Genomic DNA, 20605 nt, shown 5'->3' on the forward strand with positions numbered 1-20605 from the left:
TGCGTGTCAGCATGCTTTTGACAGTGCAAAGTTGTTGCTGACTAGTGCACCTGTTCTCGCTGCCCCAGATTTTACACGTACTTTTAAATTGGAAGTGGATGCTAGTGCTGTAGGCATGGGAGCTGTTCTTCTCCAGGAAGATGACGTTGGTTTTGAGCATCCAATTTGTTACTTCTCTCGAAAATTCAACCGACATCAGCGAAATTATTCTACCATTGAGAAGGAAGCTTTAGGTTTGATCCTGGCCTTACAGTTTTTTGAGGTTTACGTTGGTTCATCTGTTCTGCCTGTTATTGTGTACACGGATCACAATCCCTTGGTGTTTTTGTGTAGAATGTACAATCACAATCAACGTCTTATGCGTTGGTCGTTGATTGTGCAGAATTATAACTTGATCATAAAGCATAAAAAGGGTTCAGAAAATATCATTGCTGATACTTTATCTAGAGTATGAAGCTGCTTTATGTTAAGTTTTTAAGGGGGAGAGTGTTACGTACGCTGCGCTATGTAATTGTTTTTTTTCATGTCGCTGCATATATGTGCGTGTCTGTACTCCATTTCAGGTGTGACTTCTGATTGGACGATCCGTCTGTCAATCTGCTGGCGTAAGGGTCTGACGTCAGGGATCGCGCTACCAATCGTGGGTTACGGAGCGGCTTGTGAGCAGCTTAAAACTTCAATGGCGGCAGCTCGAAAACAGACTCTGGGTTGGGGAGATAGGACATTCTCTGTGAGGATGGTTTTCTCGTTCGAGAGACCAGTTTGAGAGACTGATCAGTGTTTGCGACTTTACTGCTGTTATTACCTTGCAGTTGGGTCAGTTTCTCTTGTGTTGGGAGTGCTTATGTTCGTTTGTGCTCGTGTGTTCGATACATGCTTTATCTAGGATGCCGATTGTTTATGACCGCTGTATTCGCGGAACCTTCATCTCATGTTCCGGTTCAAAGCTGACCCGTGAAACCTTCATCTCATATTCTGTTTTAAAGCTATGTAGCCTGGCTGGAGAGGTTGCGAGTCAGGTAAGCAGGTCGCGACCTACATTTACACACGCAGAAGAAATATGTATTAGACACACTAGCCTTAACGAGTGGTGCTATTTCTGTATGTTTTGTTTGGTTAGACAGCGTGGTTTAGTTATAGCGTTTTGAACGTTGAAGATGTTTCTTTCTGCATTTTCTTTTGTTAGTTAGTTTAGCCCTTTAACTTTAGTTAGTTTTGTTTTGTTATACTTAGTTCTTTGATTTAAGCTCCACTCTCTCACTCCTTCCTCTCCTCCAGATCTTTTGCTGTTTGTTTATTCTTGTTACGTTGTATATATTGTAAATATCTACTTTATTATTATTATTATTATTATTATATTACTTCACTTATATTTACTGAAATTAAACCTTAGCAACGAAATTGCTGGTTTGTCTGTCCCTTTTCTTTTTGCCATCCTGTTACTGCCATTATACACACATTGCCACTGTTTTGTTATGTCTGATAATATTCCTAGACAAACTACATCTAATTAACGAGGGACGTAACACTGATCATATGACATACACAATGATCACAATGCACTTTGACTTTCCCATGCTCCTCACTTACAAATACAGCTTAATGAGGGCTTTTTTAGCTCTCTCGCTCCCATTGTTGAGCTTGTGCAAAGAAAGACAGTTTTCAGTCGATTGAACATCTCTAGATGTGAGCTGTTTTTCTAAAGGCAGTTTTTCCAATAGACTCTATAACTTTTGATTGCCACATCTAACTTATCTGAATAATGCATACAACATAGTGACATTTATGTATAAACAAAATGGGTATGTGAACTTCTGGGCTCCAGTAAACCCTCCAAGTTCATAAAAATAAAAGTAAGGTATACTTGAATGCCCTAAAAAATACTTAAATCCAAGCAAGTACATTTGTAGTACATTCTTATTTTTGTGCTGAATAAATTATTAAAATATATTTCTACTTCAGTAGTACTTCAGTGCACTTGAAAAAGTGTACCAATGATACTTCAATTGATTTTTAGTGCATTGAAATAAATATATAGTATTAGTATATATATAAATATAGTACTGCAAAAATATACAGAGTTTTATTAGTGTATTTCTTAAAAGTGTGCTTAGAATGCATTAAAAATTAGGTCAGACTTAGTAGACTTTTATATAGTAATCCTAAATTTATTTATTTTTAAATAATTACTAATGTACTAAATTTTCCTAGCTTTAGTGCACTTAATGTAAATGCACTAGTACTAACTCTTAAATTGATTTTAAGTGTAGTCAGATAAAGTAAAGCTAATATTCAGAAGTGTTTTATAAGTGCATTACTTAAAAGTGTGCTACAAATGCTTTACATAACATTTTAGTGGGTTTTTATATATCTCCAAGTTCTATTTTAATGAATTTTTAATGAAAATACATGTATTTATTACAAGTAAAACACTTAACTACAACATATAAAGGAAATATTAACAGTTACAATATTTGACATGAATTATTTAATGCATAAAAATATGTGGGCAATACAATATAAATACATTTTGTGTATATTTCTCATGTTATTCCTATTTTAAATAATTCACAAGTCTATTTTCTATGTCTGATGAGTATATTTGAAAGTGTATAAATAAGATAGATTCAAGTCAGGTGTAACTAAATACATTTTTTTTAATACAGAGATAGTGTGTTAAAAGCACACTTTAGTTCATATTCATGGTGTCTCAAAATAGCACAGTTGAGTACACTTATTATTATTATCTTAAGAAGTACTAAAGAAGAATTTTTAGTATAGTAAGCATAAAATTAGTGCGTGAAAATAGAGCACTAGAGTACATTATGGAAGTGTAAGTATACTGAAATAAGATGTATTTTATTTTCACATGGATATCTACTCCAGTGCATGTTCCTTTATAAGGAGTATGTGAATCTGGAGCTTATATACTCAGAAAGTATTAAATGAAAAAAACTGAAGTACTTGGAGGAAGGTGTGTAAATTGCAAATATTTAAAACAAGTACACAGACATAAATAACCTTGAAACACCTGCATTAATCGGTTCTTGGCCTTGTATTGTAACCCATGATAGACAAAAAGACAGAGATAAGGAGATAAAGAAAAAAAACAAAACACTCAAATAAGCAGTAATGTAAGTTATTTCCGCTGAGGTAGCAGATTCTTACCAGTTTGCCATGAGAGGAACATCACTCAGCCAATCATAGCTCTGTGAACGACGTGGTTATGTTTAACAGACCATTTCCTCTGGACTGCTTACTCAGCTGAAGGAGTCCCCCAGGTCAAGAGATGCTAACTAATAACACTTATTAGCAACGTGTGCTGATTAGGAAAGGTGATAAAGCTAAAGCTCCAGTGAAAGCAGTCATTAATTATGTACGTAAAGTTCATTAGCCACTCATTCATCATTTACTTGCTCAGGATAAACCATGATGTAAGTTATAAAATATTACAGCACTCTTCACAGTGCACACTTCAAACAAGCTTTACAGACAAATATAATTTATCTAACACATACTTTACCGTTAAAGAAAGATTTTACCTTCAGAGAAGATTTGGTAACACTTTACATCTAGCTTCAATTTGTTAAGATTAGTTATCATGAACTAACAACGAGAAATCTTAGTCTTAATCTTAGTTAATTTCAACATTTAAGCTACTTATACATTATTCAAATTAAAAGTTGTATCTGTTAATATTATTTAATTGACCTAAGCTGAGTAGTGAACGATAACAGTTGTATTTTCATTACCTAATGTTGACAAACATGAATAAACACAGTAATTAATGCATTAACTAACATTAAGTAAAGTGTCTTATGTTCAACAAAGGTGCAGTTATTTGATCAAGTCAAGTAAAAACAGTAATCTTGCTACAATATATTTTAGTAATCTTTGAAGAAAAGAAAGAAAAATATTTATCTTAAATACAATTTTTTTTTTTTTTTTACATGAATATGTTATCTTAAGGTTATGAATAAGCTGGTGTGTTCCAAAACAACGACACAATTCGCATTTACGAGATATAAGCATTCAAAACTTACGCTAAAATGGATCACGGATTTTCATGACATCACATCGCACTTCAGCGTCTCATCAAATCTTCTGTCCAATCAAATGCTGTCTAGAATCTGAAGTCCCGCCCACTCCTACACTATCAACAGAAATCGGTCATTTTTAATGATCAGTAGAATAAGCTTTCTCTCTTTTTATGAGAAAGAACCATATTCATCCGCACAACTAAAACAAGGTGTTTAACTGTTATAGTATACCTTTAAACATAAACCGCTGAAAATGTTTATTTTTAGGTTCAAACCAGTTGTCCATATCAGGACCCATTTCTGCAACTCTGGCAAAAGGCTTTTAATTCCACTTCAGTAAGCTACATATGTCTTTCATCCTACAAAAATAGGTCAATCTTTGTCATTCTGCTTGGTAAATGAGGCAGTTTCCCTTTTCTTTCACTTTTAAGCTCTTCTACTTTTTCTTCTAATTAAATTGAGAAATTGTGAGCTTTGGCGACCTCTGTTGGACATCTGACACTGCATTCACATCGAAAGGATCATTTGTCCTCTTTAGAAAAAGCCAGTGTCCCCCAGGTTTCGTGAATTGAAATTAGGGGCCAAGCACCAAAGTTGTGTAGGCACCTACTGTATCCATTGGCATTCATGTTATTCTTGCTTTTCTTCTTCTTCTTCTTCTTTTTCTTCTTCTTCTTCTTCCTCAGATCTTGAGTTTATGGCAGCCCATAGAACCGCTTATGGGAAAATTATGAGATTTTGCACACAGATAGAGGACAGTCTGAAATGTCAATATAGAAAATTTGGAGTCTCTAACTCAAACCCTCTACCGCCACCAACTGTCCAAAGTTGCACTCACATTTATGCTAATATCTTTTGAACCGTAAGGACTAGAAACTTTTTTTTCTCTGATTCCTTGGCTATACGGATTCCATAAGTCTATACGGAAGAGGATTAGGGCCAAGCAATAATAAAAAAATAAAACCATCTCAAGGTTAAAGTTGTTAAATTTCGAGAAAAAAGTTGAGATAAAATGTTGAGAATAAACTCGTTAAATTATGAGAAAAAAACTAATTAAATTTCGAAAAAAAAGTCGAGATAAAATGTTGAGAATAAAGTCATTAAATTACGAGAATAAAGTCATTAAATTTAGAGAAAAAAGTCATTAAATTACAAGAACAAATTTGTTAAATTACAAGAATAAATTCGTTAATTTAATGACTTTATACTCAACATTTTATCTCGACATTTTTCTCGAAATTTAATGACATTTTTCTCATAATTTAACGAATTTGTTCTCGTAATTTAACCACTTTTTTCTCGTAATTTAACGAGTTTCTTCTCAACATTTTATCTCGATTTTTTTTCTCGAAATTTAACAACTTTAATCTCAAGATGGTTTTATTTTTTTTTTATTAATCCTCTTCCATAAGTCTATGACATCATTTTACTTCATAAAAATATATATATATATATTTAACTCCTCCTAGGCTGTTGCTCCGATTTTTCATGAAAATTGAACCAGAACATCTTCAGACCATGCTGACAAAAAGTTATGGAATTCAAGTTGATTCGTAAAAACTTTCTCGAATAACGTGCAAACCAATTAGACTAAGATTACACCAAAATGAATGTGAGGCTATATCTCAACAATGCTTTTGCATATTAAGACCAAACTTGGTACATTTCATCACAAGTATGATCTGAGGCAAAATGCACCATTTTGATGCAGCGCCACCTAATGGTCCAGAGATATGAAAAATGGCTATTTTTGCTTATAACTTCTGAAAAGTTTGCCCGAATTTAAATCATCATAAAAGTGGTATTGTTAGATTCGGGAAGGCATGCCGAGTTGAATGATTTTGGTCATCCGTCATTTTAGATTTTGTAGTAAAATGCTATATTTTACATATGCATTAACGTATCGCAACAAAACTCGGTATGGGTCATCTGCATAATCCCCTGAAGGAGCCTGAGACATTTTGGCACAGCATCACCTTGTGGTGAAAATATATTTTTATTTAAAATTTAAAATTAAAAACTTATTTACATGCTTATATCTTTGGATGTACTTGACTCATTTTCATGGGAGTCATGTCCTTAGTTTCCTGAATCGTTGCGGTGAGTCCAGTGACACCGACATGCTCGGTTTTGCCTTATGCCTGACCGACATTGTGACTTAGCATTCAAACAACTTTCGCAAACATCTTCGAAACCACCGTTGGAAAATTGTGATTGCAAATGGCAAAAGAAGAAGAAGAAAACAATGCAATCAAAGTTGGGTGTGAGTTATTTTTTATGTGCTCATAAATATAAATATCTATAAATCCTAAACGAAATCAGATATTTTCACCAAATTTGACACGCTTATGTATGGGGCCACTCTAAGGACACACGAAAAAAGTAGTGGGACTGTGCCACTTGGTGGTGCTATAACTGAAGAAAATTGGCTTTAACTACAGTACTGTTGGTCTGAATGACTTCAAAATTATGACATTGGTGTACCTTTCAATTTAAATGTTTATGACAGGATCACATGTATAAAAACTCTTCTTTTCTTAAAGTGACACATGTCATGCTTCCCTTGAGCTCAATGATCATGCCTTTTTTTCACCTGGTCTCATCATGTGTTTCCTCTGATCAGATATCTGATTTGTTATTTACACTTGGCCACATTCTGTTTACTTCATTACTTCGCTCACTCCAGTAAAAGAGTGCATATGCACGGTCTAGAGTGTCCATATGGTGCGCACATATTTAAGCGTATTTTTTTATAAATCCCAATATGTGCATGGAAAATCGAGTACACATATTCCACTGCCTTTTTTGTGCATATGCAAAGTTTATACATCAGGCTCATGAGAAATGCAGGTGAACAAGGCCCTAAGTTGTGTCAAGAATGTGGGAAGGGAATACGAACAGTAGAGTGAGAAGAGGTCAGTGTGTAATATATGCCTTCTCTTGCGTTGTGATTGGCAGGATAAATTGTGCATGCTCGTCCCAAACTTTTGTTTCAGCAATCCTCATCCATTTGATGAAGCACATTTCTCAAGCTCCCAAAGAAATCTACAACAAAGTGAATAAGATCAATTCACATCTGCAATGCAAATTTGTGGTATATGTCATCTAAACTATGGAGCTTGGGGGATTCATGTTTCTCTGATCTGGCACAAGGTCTCTTCGATTAAAAAAAAAACACACCCCACGTTCAAACTGAACATGACAGCACAGTCAATATGGCGGCACAGTGATTATGGGAGCCTGTTGTGTTTAATGATGGATTTAGCTTGGATAAAGTAGATTCTGCAGCTGGGTTAAAAAGCATCACACATATTCTCTTGTGATGCTATGGTGTTCATGCAATGCATGAAAGTGGGGGCCAATGAATAAATAGAGTGTGCATGTATGAATATGAATATGTATCCGTATCTCTTCCCCCATTTCTGTTTTTTCCTCCCTGCAATTTTTGGCATGTCTTTTTCTCTCGGTCTCTGCTTGCTCTCCACTAATCCCACCCCCACCCCCCTCTATGCAGTGTGAGGGTACGTTTGTTAGTGAAGCGTGGCGACTCTGCAGTGGTGCGGTGCACCTGCAGTTGGATGAGCACTTGACACCAGAGAGCTTTTACACAGAGCTCCCACGTGCATTCGCACAGGCACACGTATGGACTCAAAAGAAAACACACGGAAACGCTTCCCACAGAAACCCAGTTGCACACGGCACGTCTTCCCTTCTTCGTACAGCCTCGTGTGAGAGTGCGTGCATGTGTGCGTGTGAGGCTGTGATGACATTCAGAGACTGCCTTCCCTCTCTTTTACTCCATCCTTTCTGTATCTTATCCTGCCTCCTATCCTATTTTCCTCTTCCCTTCTCAAGATTGTGCTGCCTTGAAATGTTTTCTCCTTCAAAAGCATGTTCCTCTCAAACATTTTTCTCCTTTTCTACCTCCTTCTCATCAAAAGCAACTTACCTTTCTGCTATTTCTAGTTTTTCCCACTGCATGCCCCTCTCTCTCTCTCTCTCCCTCCCTCCCTCTGCTTTTTTCTCTCACACCCTCCCTCTTTCCTCTTCATCCTCCTTCGACAGACAGAATGCTGCAGCATCCAGTGAGTAAGGTAACGTCTGTGCGAGCGAGAGTAGGGTGATTCTTGCTACCTGCTCTGACGCTGAAGGGATCTGTTCTGCCGGCAGTTCTCTGCTACTGGATTTACCTGGAGAATATACAGAGAATAGAAAGGGTGATTTAAAGGCAGCAAAAGACTGACAGAAGGAGGCAACCATGGCCCGGCTGAACTGGTGTCTGGCAGCAGTGATAAGCTGGGGGAAGTTCCTCTTCTCTTGTTTCTTTCCATTGAGAGCAGCTAGGAGAGATAAGGTAAGGCTGCATACTGCACTGACTCACTCTGACACATACACACAAACTGGGGTCACCTTTCACAACTGATTGTGAGTGCTACCGGACAACATTCAGACATGCTCAATTTTGTTTCACCTTTGCTGTGTCTGCCTTCCTTTACCTGTGGTGGGTTTTCAGCCTCTCGGTACGTTAGTAAAGTCTCAGATTGTTGTGTTCGAGAAGCTGTCCTACTGTAGACTGTGCATAGTCACTTTAATTTTGACTCATGTTTAAACGATAGTGTTATTAGTGGCAATGCTTGAATCTCATGTTGAGTTTTGCTGGTATGAACAAAAAAAAAACCTGACAGGTTCAGTGTCCCCACTTTCCCCCATCCCCATTTTATATGTTATTGCCAATGTTTTAGAGATTAAAAGGACACTGCTGCAAACGGTCCCTTAGGTTTATGCTGAGTTAATGGCTGCCATTTTTAAGAAAGGAACAATTCTGTGGGTACACTGTGAACCCTTTGCATGAAATTGTTTGGTTTTGATAGTTGTATGTGGCGTTTTAGATTGGAACATGTTAGGACAGTGTTTAGTAATGCCTTCTAGCATTGTAGTGCCAGATACATGGTCTGAAGTTATGAGAATGGACAGACTAGGGGTCAAGTTTTCATTATTTTGCTCATTTCATGTCTCAGTGCTGATGTGTCTGCAAAAAACCCCCCAAAAGCCCTTCTGCCGCAGAACTACTGTATTTTTCTCGTTCTACACCCCCACCCCCAAATTTCAATCTGTCCCAGCACACGTTCCCATCCTTCAGCTCCTGCCAAGACCATAACCCAGTGTTATTAATCCAATTTCCTCATCAGCTATCACAGTACATCACCATTTCTTGCTCTTTGTAGACACTTTTCCCTCATCCCAACTGAAGCCCTCTTCGTCATCTACTGTGCTGAAGCTTTACAACACATAAAGGGTTAGTTCACCCAAAAATGAAATTTCTGTCATTAATTACTCTCCCCCATGCCGTTCCACACCCGTAAGACCTCATCTTCAGAACACAAATTAAGATATTTTTGATGAAATCCGAGAGGTTTATGACTCGTCCATAGACAGCAATATAATCAACACTTTCAAGGTCCAGAAAGGAACTAAAGACATTGTTAAAACAGTCATGTGACTGCAGTGGTTCAACCTTAATGTTAAGAAGAGACGAGAATACTTTTTGTGCACAAAAACAAAACAAAAATAACGACGTTATTCAACTTCTGTGTCATTCTCATATGCTGTTTACCTCCAGTGCTTCCAGGATTTACGTCAGAACGCTGTTTCATTATTGACGCATGCGTCAGCATCACACGCATGCGTCGTGCTGATCACATGATCAGCTTTGGCCAATACTGAGCCAGCATTCTGATGTACCTCTCGGATTTCATTAAAAATATCTTAATTTGTGTTCCAAAGATGAACGAAGGTCTTACGGGTGTGGAACGACATGAGCGTGAATCATTAATGACAGAAATTTCATTTTTGGAACTAACCTTTTAAATCTCAGTCATCAAACCAATGGCAATATCCGATCTAGGGGTGTAACAATCATAGATATGGATCAATACATCGATCAAATGACTGACGATATGCAACGTTTGCCAAAAGCGCTAAAAAAAAGACTCGAAAGAAAACTCATTTCTGTACTCAAGTGCTGTGTGAAGAGCGAATTCTCTTTTGCATCTTTTTTTGCTTGAATGGACAAATTATGTCAAAATGCCCATCTTGGCAAATGTCGTAGTAAACACAGTCGGTTACTGCTGCCTTCATGTGCTATCGAAAATTTATCGGAAAGTTGTGATTACGAGCTCATCGCATTCAAGTTTAGATTTGAGAGGGCGTTCATGTACAATTTTTACCTCGGACACTCGTATTTATGATAATTCTGATAGCATGTGAAGGCTTAAAGCAGTGGTTGATTATGATTTCACTTTTTTAACTTTAGTTAGTGTGTAATGTTTCTGTTTGATCATAAACAACATCTGCAAAGTTACGACACTCAAAGTTCAATGCAAAGACAGATATTTTCTTTTAAAGAATTCTCTGTTTAAGGACTACAACAAATGGTTGGTAGGGACTACAATTAGCTTCTTCCCGGGTTGGTGACATCACTAACCCTAAAATTTACATAAACCCCGCCCCCGAGAACACATAACAAAGGGGGCGGGGCCATGTTGGGCTGCTTTAGAGAAGAGGAAGAGTTGTTGTAGTCGAGTGTTGTTGTCATGCCGTCATTTTACGCTGGACTGCTTCACAAACGAGGGTCAATTCAACACAAAAGATGAACATGACGGCACATGCTAGTGGATGAGTTGAATCAACTCCACAGCAACTACATCAATTTATCCACTAACCATTCAGAAACGTCTAAAAGTTGTAACTTCTTCCTGAGTCTCTCCATCAGTGTCGACTCCGGTTTGAACAATGTAAGGCTAAACACTTTTGTCATTTTGGCTGCGTGAGATTCTCCAGCTTTGTTGTTGTTGAGCTGTTAAAGCTCCACCCTCTTCTGGAAAAGGGGCGGGAGCAGCAGCTCATTTGCATTTAAAGGGACACACACAAAAAGGCGTGTTTTTGCTCGCACCCAAATAGGGGCAAATTTGACAAGCTATAATAAATTATCTGTGGGGTATTTTGAGCTGAAACTTCACACACACATTCTTGGGACACCAGAGACTTATATTACATCTTGTAAAAGGGGCATTATAGGTCCCCTTTAAGTAAACATAAACAGTAGAGAATGAAAATGCATGTGTATCAGTATATTGGATCCGTGCATTTGGTCTCAAAGTGATAGCAGCCTAATAAACCTGCTGCCATCTGTGTTGATCTTAATCAAATAATCTGGCCCAGCCACCTCAGTCACTGTGTGCCCCCTTAATCTCTGCTCCATTAACCCCCGGACCATGATTTCTGCAGAGTGGGACTACACCACCAACCACCACCCACCCTGCAGCACTGACTTAGGCGTCTAACATTACAAACATTGCATTTATTGCTCTGTCCACATCGGCAGGTCTTCATGCCTCCAGTAGCAGCCTGTGGCATGTTCACACAGGTGAGCAGGGACCCTAGCCATCTTTCTTCTGGTGTTTTTCAGAGTCAGTAGAAAGGTCTCTTCAGTGTCCTAAATTATTGTAACCGTGACCTTAATTGTCTACCGGCTGTAAGCTGTTAGTGTCTTATGGACTGTTTCACAGGTGCATACTTGTTTATGGTTCACTGAACAAGCATGAAAAACATTGTTTAAACCCTTTCCAGTAATGATCTGTAAAGCTTAATTTGGATTTTACAAAATTATTTTTCAAAAAAATTTTTTTTCTTCTTGCTAAGTGTATTTGAAAGGATCCATTAATCTGACACTCTCTTAATGTCCCTTGAGCAATACATTTAACCTCAGGTTGCTCAAGGGGGATAGTCCCGTTTGTGTGTACAGGGTAATAAAACCTCCCTTCCCCCAGTCTCCTTCCTTCAACCTTCACTAAAGATCTTGGAGCCCATTCATTCCAGAACTTATTTAATTTAGTCAAAAAGAGAGATAGAGAAGACTCCATCCCAGATGTACTGATCACTTTCACATGGAGGAGGAGGTTTGGTTAAAAGTCATATAAGGCTTAAAAATGGAGGGGAGCTGAGATTCATGGGGATGCATGTTTATCTTTTAACCCTGACAAAGAGCTTTATGAAGCTCATGTCCCCCTGCAACCAGACCGGACATAAATCAATCTGTTTTGTGTTTTATTAGTGCAAAGTAATTTCAAGTTACATTTAATTTGTTTACATGGTTTCCAGGTTAATGAAACATCATTTTCTTGAACCTACACTACTGTATAAAGAAATAACCAATGCTTAAATATATTTTTATATTTATATCGAAAATAAAATTGAATCAAAGTCACATCAAAATCTTTTTATATATATAATTATAACTTTTAAGTTCATTTAAGATGTTATTTAACTCATTTAAGACTGCTCTTATGAGGATACTCGATAAAACTGGTTTGTTCAAGCGCAAAAGATAATTCGATACTGGCGTAAGTCTAAAGGCTACGCGGACCGCAAGCGCTGTGATTGGTCTGCTAGAAACCCTCCCTCAGGTCAAAAAAGTGGTGCGGAGCAAGTGGAGAAGAGCGAGGGTTTTCAACTTCCATAACGCTCTGTTTCAGGTGACACACCGTCAAACTGCAACAAAAGTCTGCAATATCGAGTGTACAACCAATACACGCTCAACGCTAGAGAATACCCATAATGCACTGTGAGAGTCGTGCACCGAATCAGTCCCCGTGTCTGAGCAGAAAATGCGCCCGTAGCTGAATTAACCATCCATCCATTTTCCAAACCACTGGTCTAATGTGGCTACAGCGTATGAATTCCTTTTTAATTGATTATTAAATTGTTAATTAAGGTTTATACATGCAGGCTAGTTTCCATGACAGAGTTCAAGAGAAATATTTTCTTTACTACTGGAGATGCCAGTTTGCAAAGTTTCAAATAATTTTTAAACAGCAAGCACAAACCATGCAAAAGCGGCAGCCCGTTTTTTCATTCACTCCCTCAAGTGAGCCTTGTTAGTGGAGTAATGTAGGGAATAGTGAAGAGAGATTGAGTTCAGGTTGAGTGTCCTCATATAGTGCAGATGCATCAAGCATGCTTGAGTGTAGATGTGTCCAAAATTCAGTCAGTTGCATTGCTTCACCACATATCACAGCTTCTTTTCTGTGTGCTGGGATGCATATTGGTTCTGTTGATTTTAAAACTTCCTAACTCCATAAATGTTATCTCCAGAAAGACAACACTACCCCTTTTGCCATGTAGTGACAAATTGCATCTGGCATTTGCTGGGGCTTATAATAATGCTTCATCTTAACAGTAGTAAATTATCCTGAGTGAGAATTCCTAATATGCATTTGGTTGAGCATCAGAGCATCAACTTGCAGTCAGACAAGTCGGCTGTTCAGATAATAACCTCTTTGACAGAGACAATAGCTTTCAATCCTGTGCTCTTCTTTAAAACTGCCAGATGCTTCAGTGATGGGCTGCTCTGGGAATTCATGCAAGCTACGCAGGGGAAGCCATGGGAAAGGAAAGAGAGTAGTAAAAGATAGAGAGTAGAGGGGCAATGAAAAATTTAAGTAACGTTAGCAGAGACATAATCAAGCAGGCATGCAGCAAGATGGAGGAGGCCTGGCAGAGAAGGGAGGAGGGAAACAGAAAAGGGAACTAAACATTGGGGGTGGGCTGTGCTGCTTGAAAGAGAACTGCACTTGAATAAGAAATAAAAAGCACAGAGACCTTGCCTTGCCTTTGCTGCATCATGGATCTCCTAAACCACCAATGGATGTTGAACAGAACATGTGGGATTTCTGTACATTTTGAATATGATTGAGTGAGAATTATGACCTCTTCAGAATGCCGTCGTTATCTATTGCATTGGTTCACAACTGGTTTGGCCATGGGACCCACATTATATTTTTTTTAGGAACTTGACCTAAAAAAAGATGTGTTTGAAGCAGGAAAAATGGGCAAGCGTAAGGATTTGAGCGAGTTTGACAAGGGCCAAATTGTGATGGCTAGACGACTGGGTCAGAGCATCTCCAGAACTGCAGCTCTTGTGGGGTGTTCCCGGTCTGCAGCGGTCAGTATCTATCAAAAGTGCTCCAAGGAAGGAACAGTGGTGAACCGGAGACAGGGTCATTGAAGGCTCAAACTGCTCCAGAAGTTAATGCTGGTTCTGATAGAAAGGTGTCAGAATACACAGTTTGTTGCGTATGGAGCTGCAGACCAGCCCATGCTGACCCCTGTCCACCGCCGAAAGAGCCAAAAGTGGACACGTGAGCATCAGAACTGGACCACGGAGCAACGGAAGAAGGTGGCCTGGTCTTACATCACGTGGATGCATGGTTTTGCATGCATTGTCATCATCCCAATAACTTTAATGAATAAATGCACACATCCAACAAATTCATGGTCTATAGCAGCTTCAACTTTCTAAAGAAACACAATTGATAGAGCTCCCCTAGAGGATGATAGTATTTCAACACATATACTCAAGCGTTGGTGAGAGAGGACATGCTATTTTGTAAATATATTAGATAAAAGGCATTGTTAAGATGCAATGTGCAGGAAAGCCTGGATTGCATGGATATAATCACAATGAAAATATTAAGGACATTTAAAAAAAAATGAAGGAAATGCATTAGGTGCCATTTTTCCACCTGACGATTTATCGACATTGTAATGCAACAAAATGGGAGCTGTTTTCATCTACACATTTTAGAGTGTAATTAAAGCTTCTTCTTTTTTTAATGGGATATTATACATTTAGTCTAGCTCTTTCAAGGTATAACAGACCTTTGTGGGTCTTTTCTAGGTTTGTTAGTCTCTATGAATTATGGAGTGAGAGGGTAGCTGTCTTTAAGATATTTTTGTTCTGTTCTGCTCGTGTATAATTTAATCTGCTGGTTTCCGAACACAGAGTGCTCTCAGTCTAGGGCCTCCCAAAGCCTAGGAGACAGCCAGGGTCGCAGGGCAAGAAAAGATACCCATTATTTCCGACACCTCACCCAGCCACTGCTAATTATCACCCACTTAATGAGGGTCCCTCAGGGGCTGGTGAAAGCCAACCAAGCTGAAAATGTAGTTTTTACTGTTAGCGGTCCAATCACTAATTTTGTTATTATGGGCCAAGCACCAGAAGTATGTTTTGTTTGTGCTTTATTCTTTATATTATTATTAGAAGGTTTAGTTCTTCCAAAAATGAAAATTCTGTATTAATTTAATGGCTGTCGTTCATCTTTGGAACACAAATGAAGATATTTTTAATATTGCATTTATTAACCACTGGAGTCGTATGAATTACGTTTGTGATGGATGGATGCACTTTTTGGTACTCAGGCACCATTCAATCCCATTATAAAACTTGGAAGAGCCAGGATTTTTTTTAATATAACACTGATCGTGTTCATCTGAAAGAAGATAGTCATATACATCTGGCTTGATGGTGAGTTAATGATTGGATAATTTTCATTTTTGGGTGAACTATCCCTTTAAATATATGGTACGGCACCTGGATTCACATTGTTAAGCCACTAGTTAATTTCTCTGGGCTTCACTAGCCTTTATACACATTTTAAGTCATAGTTTTAAGCTATCATGGTACACACAGCAAGAGTGCACTAGTGTTAAGCCATTCGGCAATGCAGGCATTGGCACACATAGATAGCAAACATGCGGTTCTCGTGGCTCTCCGCAGCAGTATGTTTCCATGCTCACAGCAGCACGAACACATTTTGGCATGTTTTGTTCATCTTCTCGTTTGGGGGTAATTGTCTTACATGATCACAGCAGCATATTGGTGTATATTTGGCAGTAGCAAGTTCCTGTGCTCTGCAGCAGCAGCAACAATAACCTACAACAACAGCAATAACCCACAGCAGCGGCATAGCAGATCCATATCCATTATTACCAAGCTAAAAATCTTCTGATAGTTGCCATAATAGTAACACTTTACAATAAGGTTTCATTAGTTAACTACTTATTTAACATGAACTAAGAATGAACAATACTTCTACAGCATTTATTAATCTTAGTTCATGTTAATTTCAACATTTACTAATGCATTATTAAAATCGAAAGTTGCATTAGTTAATGCACTGTTAACTAACATGAACAATCAATGAATGACATTATTTTTATTAACAAACACTAACAAAGATTTCTGTTTTCTGCTTAGTTTGAAAAACAACTAAGTTTGCAAAAGTAAGGACAAGTCAGATCCAGTATTTTTGTTGTTTTTAATTGCATTCTGGTACCTCTTCTTCAGATAAATGCACTGCTTGCATTTGTTTCAATCGAATGTTTCTAAAGTAGAAAGGCAGAGTTGCCACAATGCTTCCAATACTTTACGGTTATCAGTATTGTCAGTATGGTTGTGCTGGAGTTTGCATGTTTTCCCTGGGTGTTCTGGTTTCCTCCACAAATCCTAACCCTCAAAGTGAATAGGAGACAGTAAATTGTCTGTAGGCGTGAGTTTGAGTGTGAATGTATGTGCGTGTTAGCCCTGCAATGAACTGTCCAAATGCCCAGGGTGTTTCACACCCCTGAATGTGTCAGATGACCACTCACTACTTTTACTTTGTGGCACCAGCTAAAGAATTTCACCTTAACAGTACAGGAGCAATTGAAGAGGATTGTTCAATAAATAAAAATGAAATGTAAATCAGAGTGAGTTTGTCAGCTGACCATTCGGAAGGATGTGTGAGATATCGAATAACTAGCCTCTATTGCCAATATAAGGAAAACACAAATGTTATAAAAGGTAGACAAGAGTAACTACTAATTGAATGCCATGAATGAAGAAATATTAATTTGAGTAAAAGTGTGATTAATTTGGGTGTTGTTTGCATCAAGGTTGAGTGTGCAGTCCGATTGTTGGGTAATAATATAGTGAAAAAAGGAACTCAACAGCCTTGAACACATCATCATGATGATCTAGCAATCTGAAATATGTAGATGAGACCTTCAAATGGGTGCAGAAGGTTCCACTCACCACCCTTAACCTTGTTGCAGAGATCTCTGTATTGACTTCTGCCTTTTTGTGCTAAAGACTCAGGACACGGTTGTTTCTGGGTCATTCAATGTCAGATCAACCAAATTTCAGAAACTTCCCCTGCTCAAATTTTGATTTTTTTCTGTAGAAAGACAAACATAAATAGTAATGAAAGCCAAAATATTAAATGGCACAGATATATATATATTTACTGAGTAATCCACTATTTTGTTGAGGGGGTCAAAATGATTTGGAGCCAATTTACAGGGGTGTAAAAATAACTTTATAAAGATGGCAGCATCATTATTTTATTTTTACACAGAGATTGGTAGGTCTGTTAGTAAAATAGTTTGACTTTAGCAATCTTTGTTTCATTATATGCAAATTGTGACCGTTCAAAAATGGGAAAAAAGCACTTCTTGTGTTTTTTTGCCTCAGGTTTGCATGCCTGTAACTCGAGAAGTATTAAATATATCTTAATATCCTTTTAGATTCTGGTTCTTAACAAACTTTCCTTTCGGTATCTTCATTTTAAAGGCCATTTCCAGAGATAATGTGGCTCCATGAGTAAATTGGTCAAAGTTTTCAGTGGTCAAAAACCAAATGTGGGTCACTTTGCATACAGATGATACTTTTTTTATTTTAAAGAGGAATATCTGAGGAACAAATAATGTTGAAACTAGAAATGTATCTTGTGTTTTTCTATCAACTCAATTGCATAGAACACACCTGTCTGAGTGCCATACATATTCCTTTTCCAAAGTTTCCAAACTCTAAAAGTATTCAAGATATCTTAAAATCCTTCTAGATTCTCATTTCTAATAAACTTTCCTTTTGAATCTTCATTTTCAAGGCCCTGTATAGTTCAGTCCCATAGATATGGGGATCTCAAAGCAGCTCCATGTTCAAATTGTTGAATTTTACCCATTTTCAGTGATCGAAAACCAAATGTAGTTCACTTTGCTCACAACTGATACTCATTGAATTTAAAGAGGAATGTCTAAAGAATAAATAATGTTTAAACAAGAAATTTATCCCTCTATCAAAACAATTGCATAACATAACTCTCTGAGTACCAAAAATCCACTGAAAATGGTTAAGTTGAGACATATTAACCATATAAATATAAATAAATAGAAACTTAATTTGCTTATAAAAAAAATGTAATATTTTTTCCATTTGTTAAATCATCTAGAAGCCATGAGCCAATATATTTTGGCAGTGTCCCATGATAACTAACTGACCTGTTTGATACCAAAACAACTGGATGGACTTTTGTGAATTTGACTTGTCTGATCATATTCTCCATACGCTCTTTCTTTCTTATGACATTCTATTCATTATGATTCTTTTATTGATTTGAAGTCATGATGCATATAAATGCACATTCCTCTCCTCAAGGTCACCGTTAGATGCAAATCTTTCCCATTCTGAGTGAATGGTGTACTGAACAGTCCTAATGGTTAAAGTAAATAGAGTTATTGTAGTAAATGTCCATGATTGTCCACCCTTCTGTCTGGCTTTCTACAGCCAAGGTCACGGATGTCAGGCTTTGCAGTCCTGAGCCTAATGGTCTTGTCAATGTGTAACAAAAGCCATTAAGATTTAGGGAGATAGTACAGCTGAAAATGCTGAGGATCACACTTTTCATTACCTTGACAAAATGGCTTTGCGGGACAGGGACTTAATACATGTGTAGTGTGTTCGTGTAACTGCTATGTTGACTTTCTTTCTCTCATTCTAACAATAAAACAATACAGGATCCGCCATCACTTAAAATTAACTGTGAAGTTTTTGAGAGGCTTAAAAATATCACTACCATAAAATATAAATATAAATGTCTCAGAACTGAATTGCATTGAAGAACCTCCGATTATTGAATGCGTTTCTCTCTCTCTCTCTCTCTCTCTCTCTCTCTCTCTCTCTCTCTCTCTGCCCCTTTAGCCAGAAGACTTTGAGGCTGTCCATTCCCACACCTTCAAGGCTAAGACCTTCAAAAAGGCAAAGAGTTGTGCAGTATGCAAGCAGGCTTTGACGAAAGAGGGCCTGGTCTGCAAAGGTCAGTACTGCTAGTAAAACAGATGCTATAAGGTTATTAATATGTTGATGACATACTAGGATTCAGCACCAGACTATTCTTGGATAGCTCATCAAAAGATCTGTGTTCACTATCCAAGTATGGTTACTGAATTTGTGTTTTTGATACAAAATGTGTATTATAAAAATCTGAAAGAACAGAACAGGCATATTATTATTAAATTTAGTTATTTCTGTGCACAGTCATACAGATATGAGAAACACATTCTGGCACCTTCCTAGGAACTAGTGGCAAAAAAGCCTTTCTGAGTAGCAGACATACATGATTAAAGTGGGGCAGCTAGCTTGGCAAAAACACCACAGAGCTGGACAAACTCACTAGCCATCCGTTACTCTTTTGTTCCCTCCACCATCACACTGGCCTTGGCCGTTTCCTCTTTTTCTACTAATTGATAACATTTGTGATACAGTGAAGTTTATTTCTCTCTCTCCATCAAAACTTGTCAATTAAACATAGATAATAGTACCAATTACTTTATGAGGATGCCCTTGAGTTCCCTTTCGAAGGGAACTCCACTCACGTGGGACGTTCCCCAATGTGTCATGAACACGTTCCCTGTTCTCAGGGAACTATGGTTACATACGTAACCTGAGACGTTTTCCTGTCTTTTGATGATCGATTGAATCATTTTTTTCCTTTGTTCCAACAAAGAACATTGAATCTCCACACAGAAGGACCATTGTGCTGTTGTTAAAGGCAAGAAGTGATGGAAAACATGTAGAATTTGCTTGTGTTTAAGATAAGCTGGTCTTCGGTGGTGGGAGATGACCACAGTCATGCACAGACAACACAAAGTACCCTACCCATGTGCGAGCCCAGTACTGACAATAAATGCAAAATAAATGCAAAGAAACAGACTGTAATGACTTATCCTATTTATTCATCAAACAAAAAATAATCACTGTCAGGACAGATCATAAAACAAAGTGCTGTAAATTTATAGGTAAAAAGTCACAGATGACTGATTTGAAGTTAGTAATAAAATATACAACAAAGTAACACTTTACATAGCAATGGACGGAACAAATGAACTGTGCATTAAGTCACTGGGCCCCTATTTTAACGATCTAAGTGCGTAATCTGAAGAGCATGGCGCATTAGGGTATGTCCGAATTCCTCTTTTGCTAGTTTAACGACGGAAAAAATGGCCAGTGCACCAAAATGGCTGTATCTAGTCTCTTATTGAGTCATGGTTGTGTTTTTGGTATGTAACATGCAATAAACTAATCAGAGTGTCATCTCCCATTCCCATTTGTTTTAAAAAAAATTCTCTTAAAAAAAAAAAAATACTGCGTTTTCAGTTGCCTCAAACTAGCACCACGCCAACAATGCACCTGAACACACCTTGTTTTCAGCCCAGCACATTGCATGCATTTGCTATTTAAACAACCTGGCGCTGGAAGTGAAAATGATAATTGCGTTGGGCTGAAACACTTGCGTTGCACCTGCCGTTTGATAGGGCCCTTGAAGTGTAAATAAAATAATAATAACATAAAAATAACAAAATAACAGACCAGCCACTTTTTCTATGGTTGTCACTGTCATTCGGAT

At 37.7% G+C, this 20605-nt stretch overlaps 1 protein-coding gene across 1 annotated transcript in view; it reads left to right on the top strand.

The window, feature by feature from the left end:
* Positions 1 to 8298: 8298 nt before the first annotated feature.
* The window catches only part of LOC137011409 (tensin-1-like), a 32778-nt gene continuing 20471 nt past the window's right edge, over positions 8299 to 20605 (top strand). Inside the window, exons 1-2 of the mRNA XM_067374241.1 lie at positions 8299 to 8394; positions 18901 to 19015. Coding sequence (XP_067230342.1) covers positions 8299 to 8394; positions 18901 to 19015 — 211 coding nt within the window. The remainder of the gene's footprint in view (positions 8395 to 18900; positions 19016 to 20605) is intronic.

Source organism: Chanodichthys erythropterus, chromosome 21 (assembly GCF_024489055.1).
Source record: "Chanodichthys erythropterus isolate Z2021 chromosome 21, ASM2448905v1, whole genome shotgun sequence".
NCBI classification, from domain to species: domain Eukaryota; kingdom Metazoa; phylum Chordata; class Actinopteri; order Cypriniformes; family Xenocyprididae; genus Chanodichthys; species Chanodichthys erythropterus.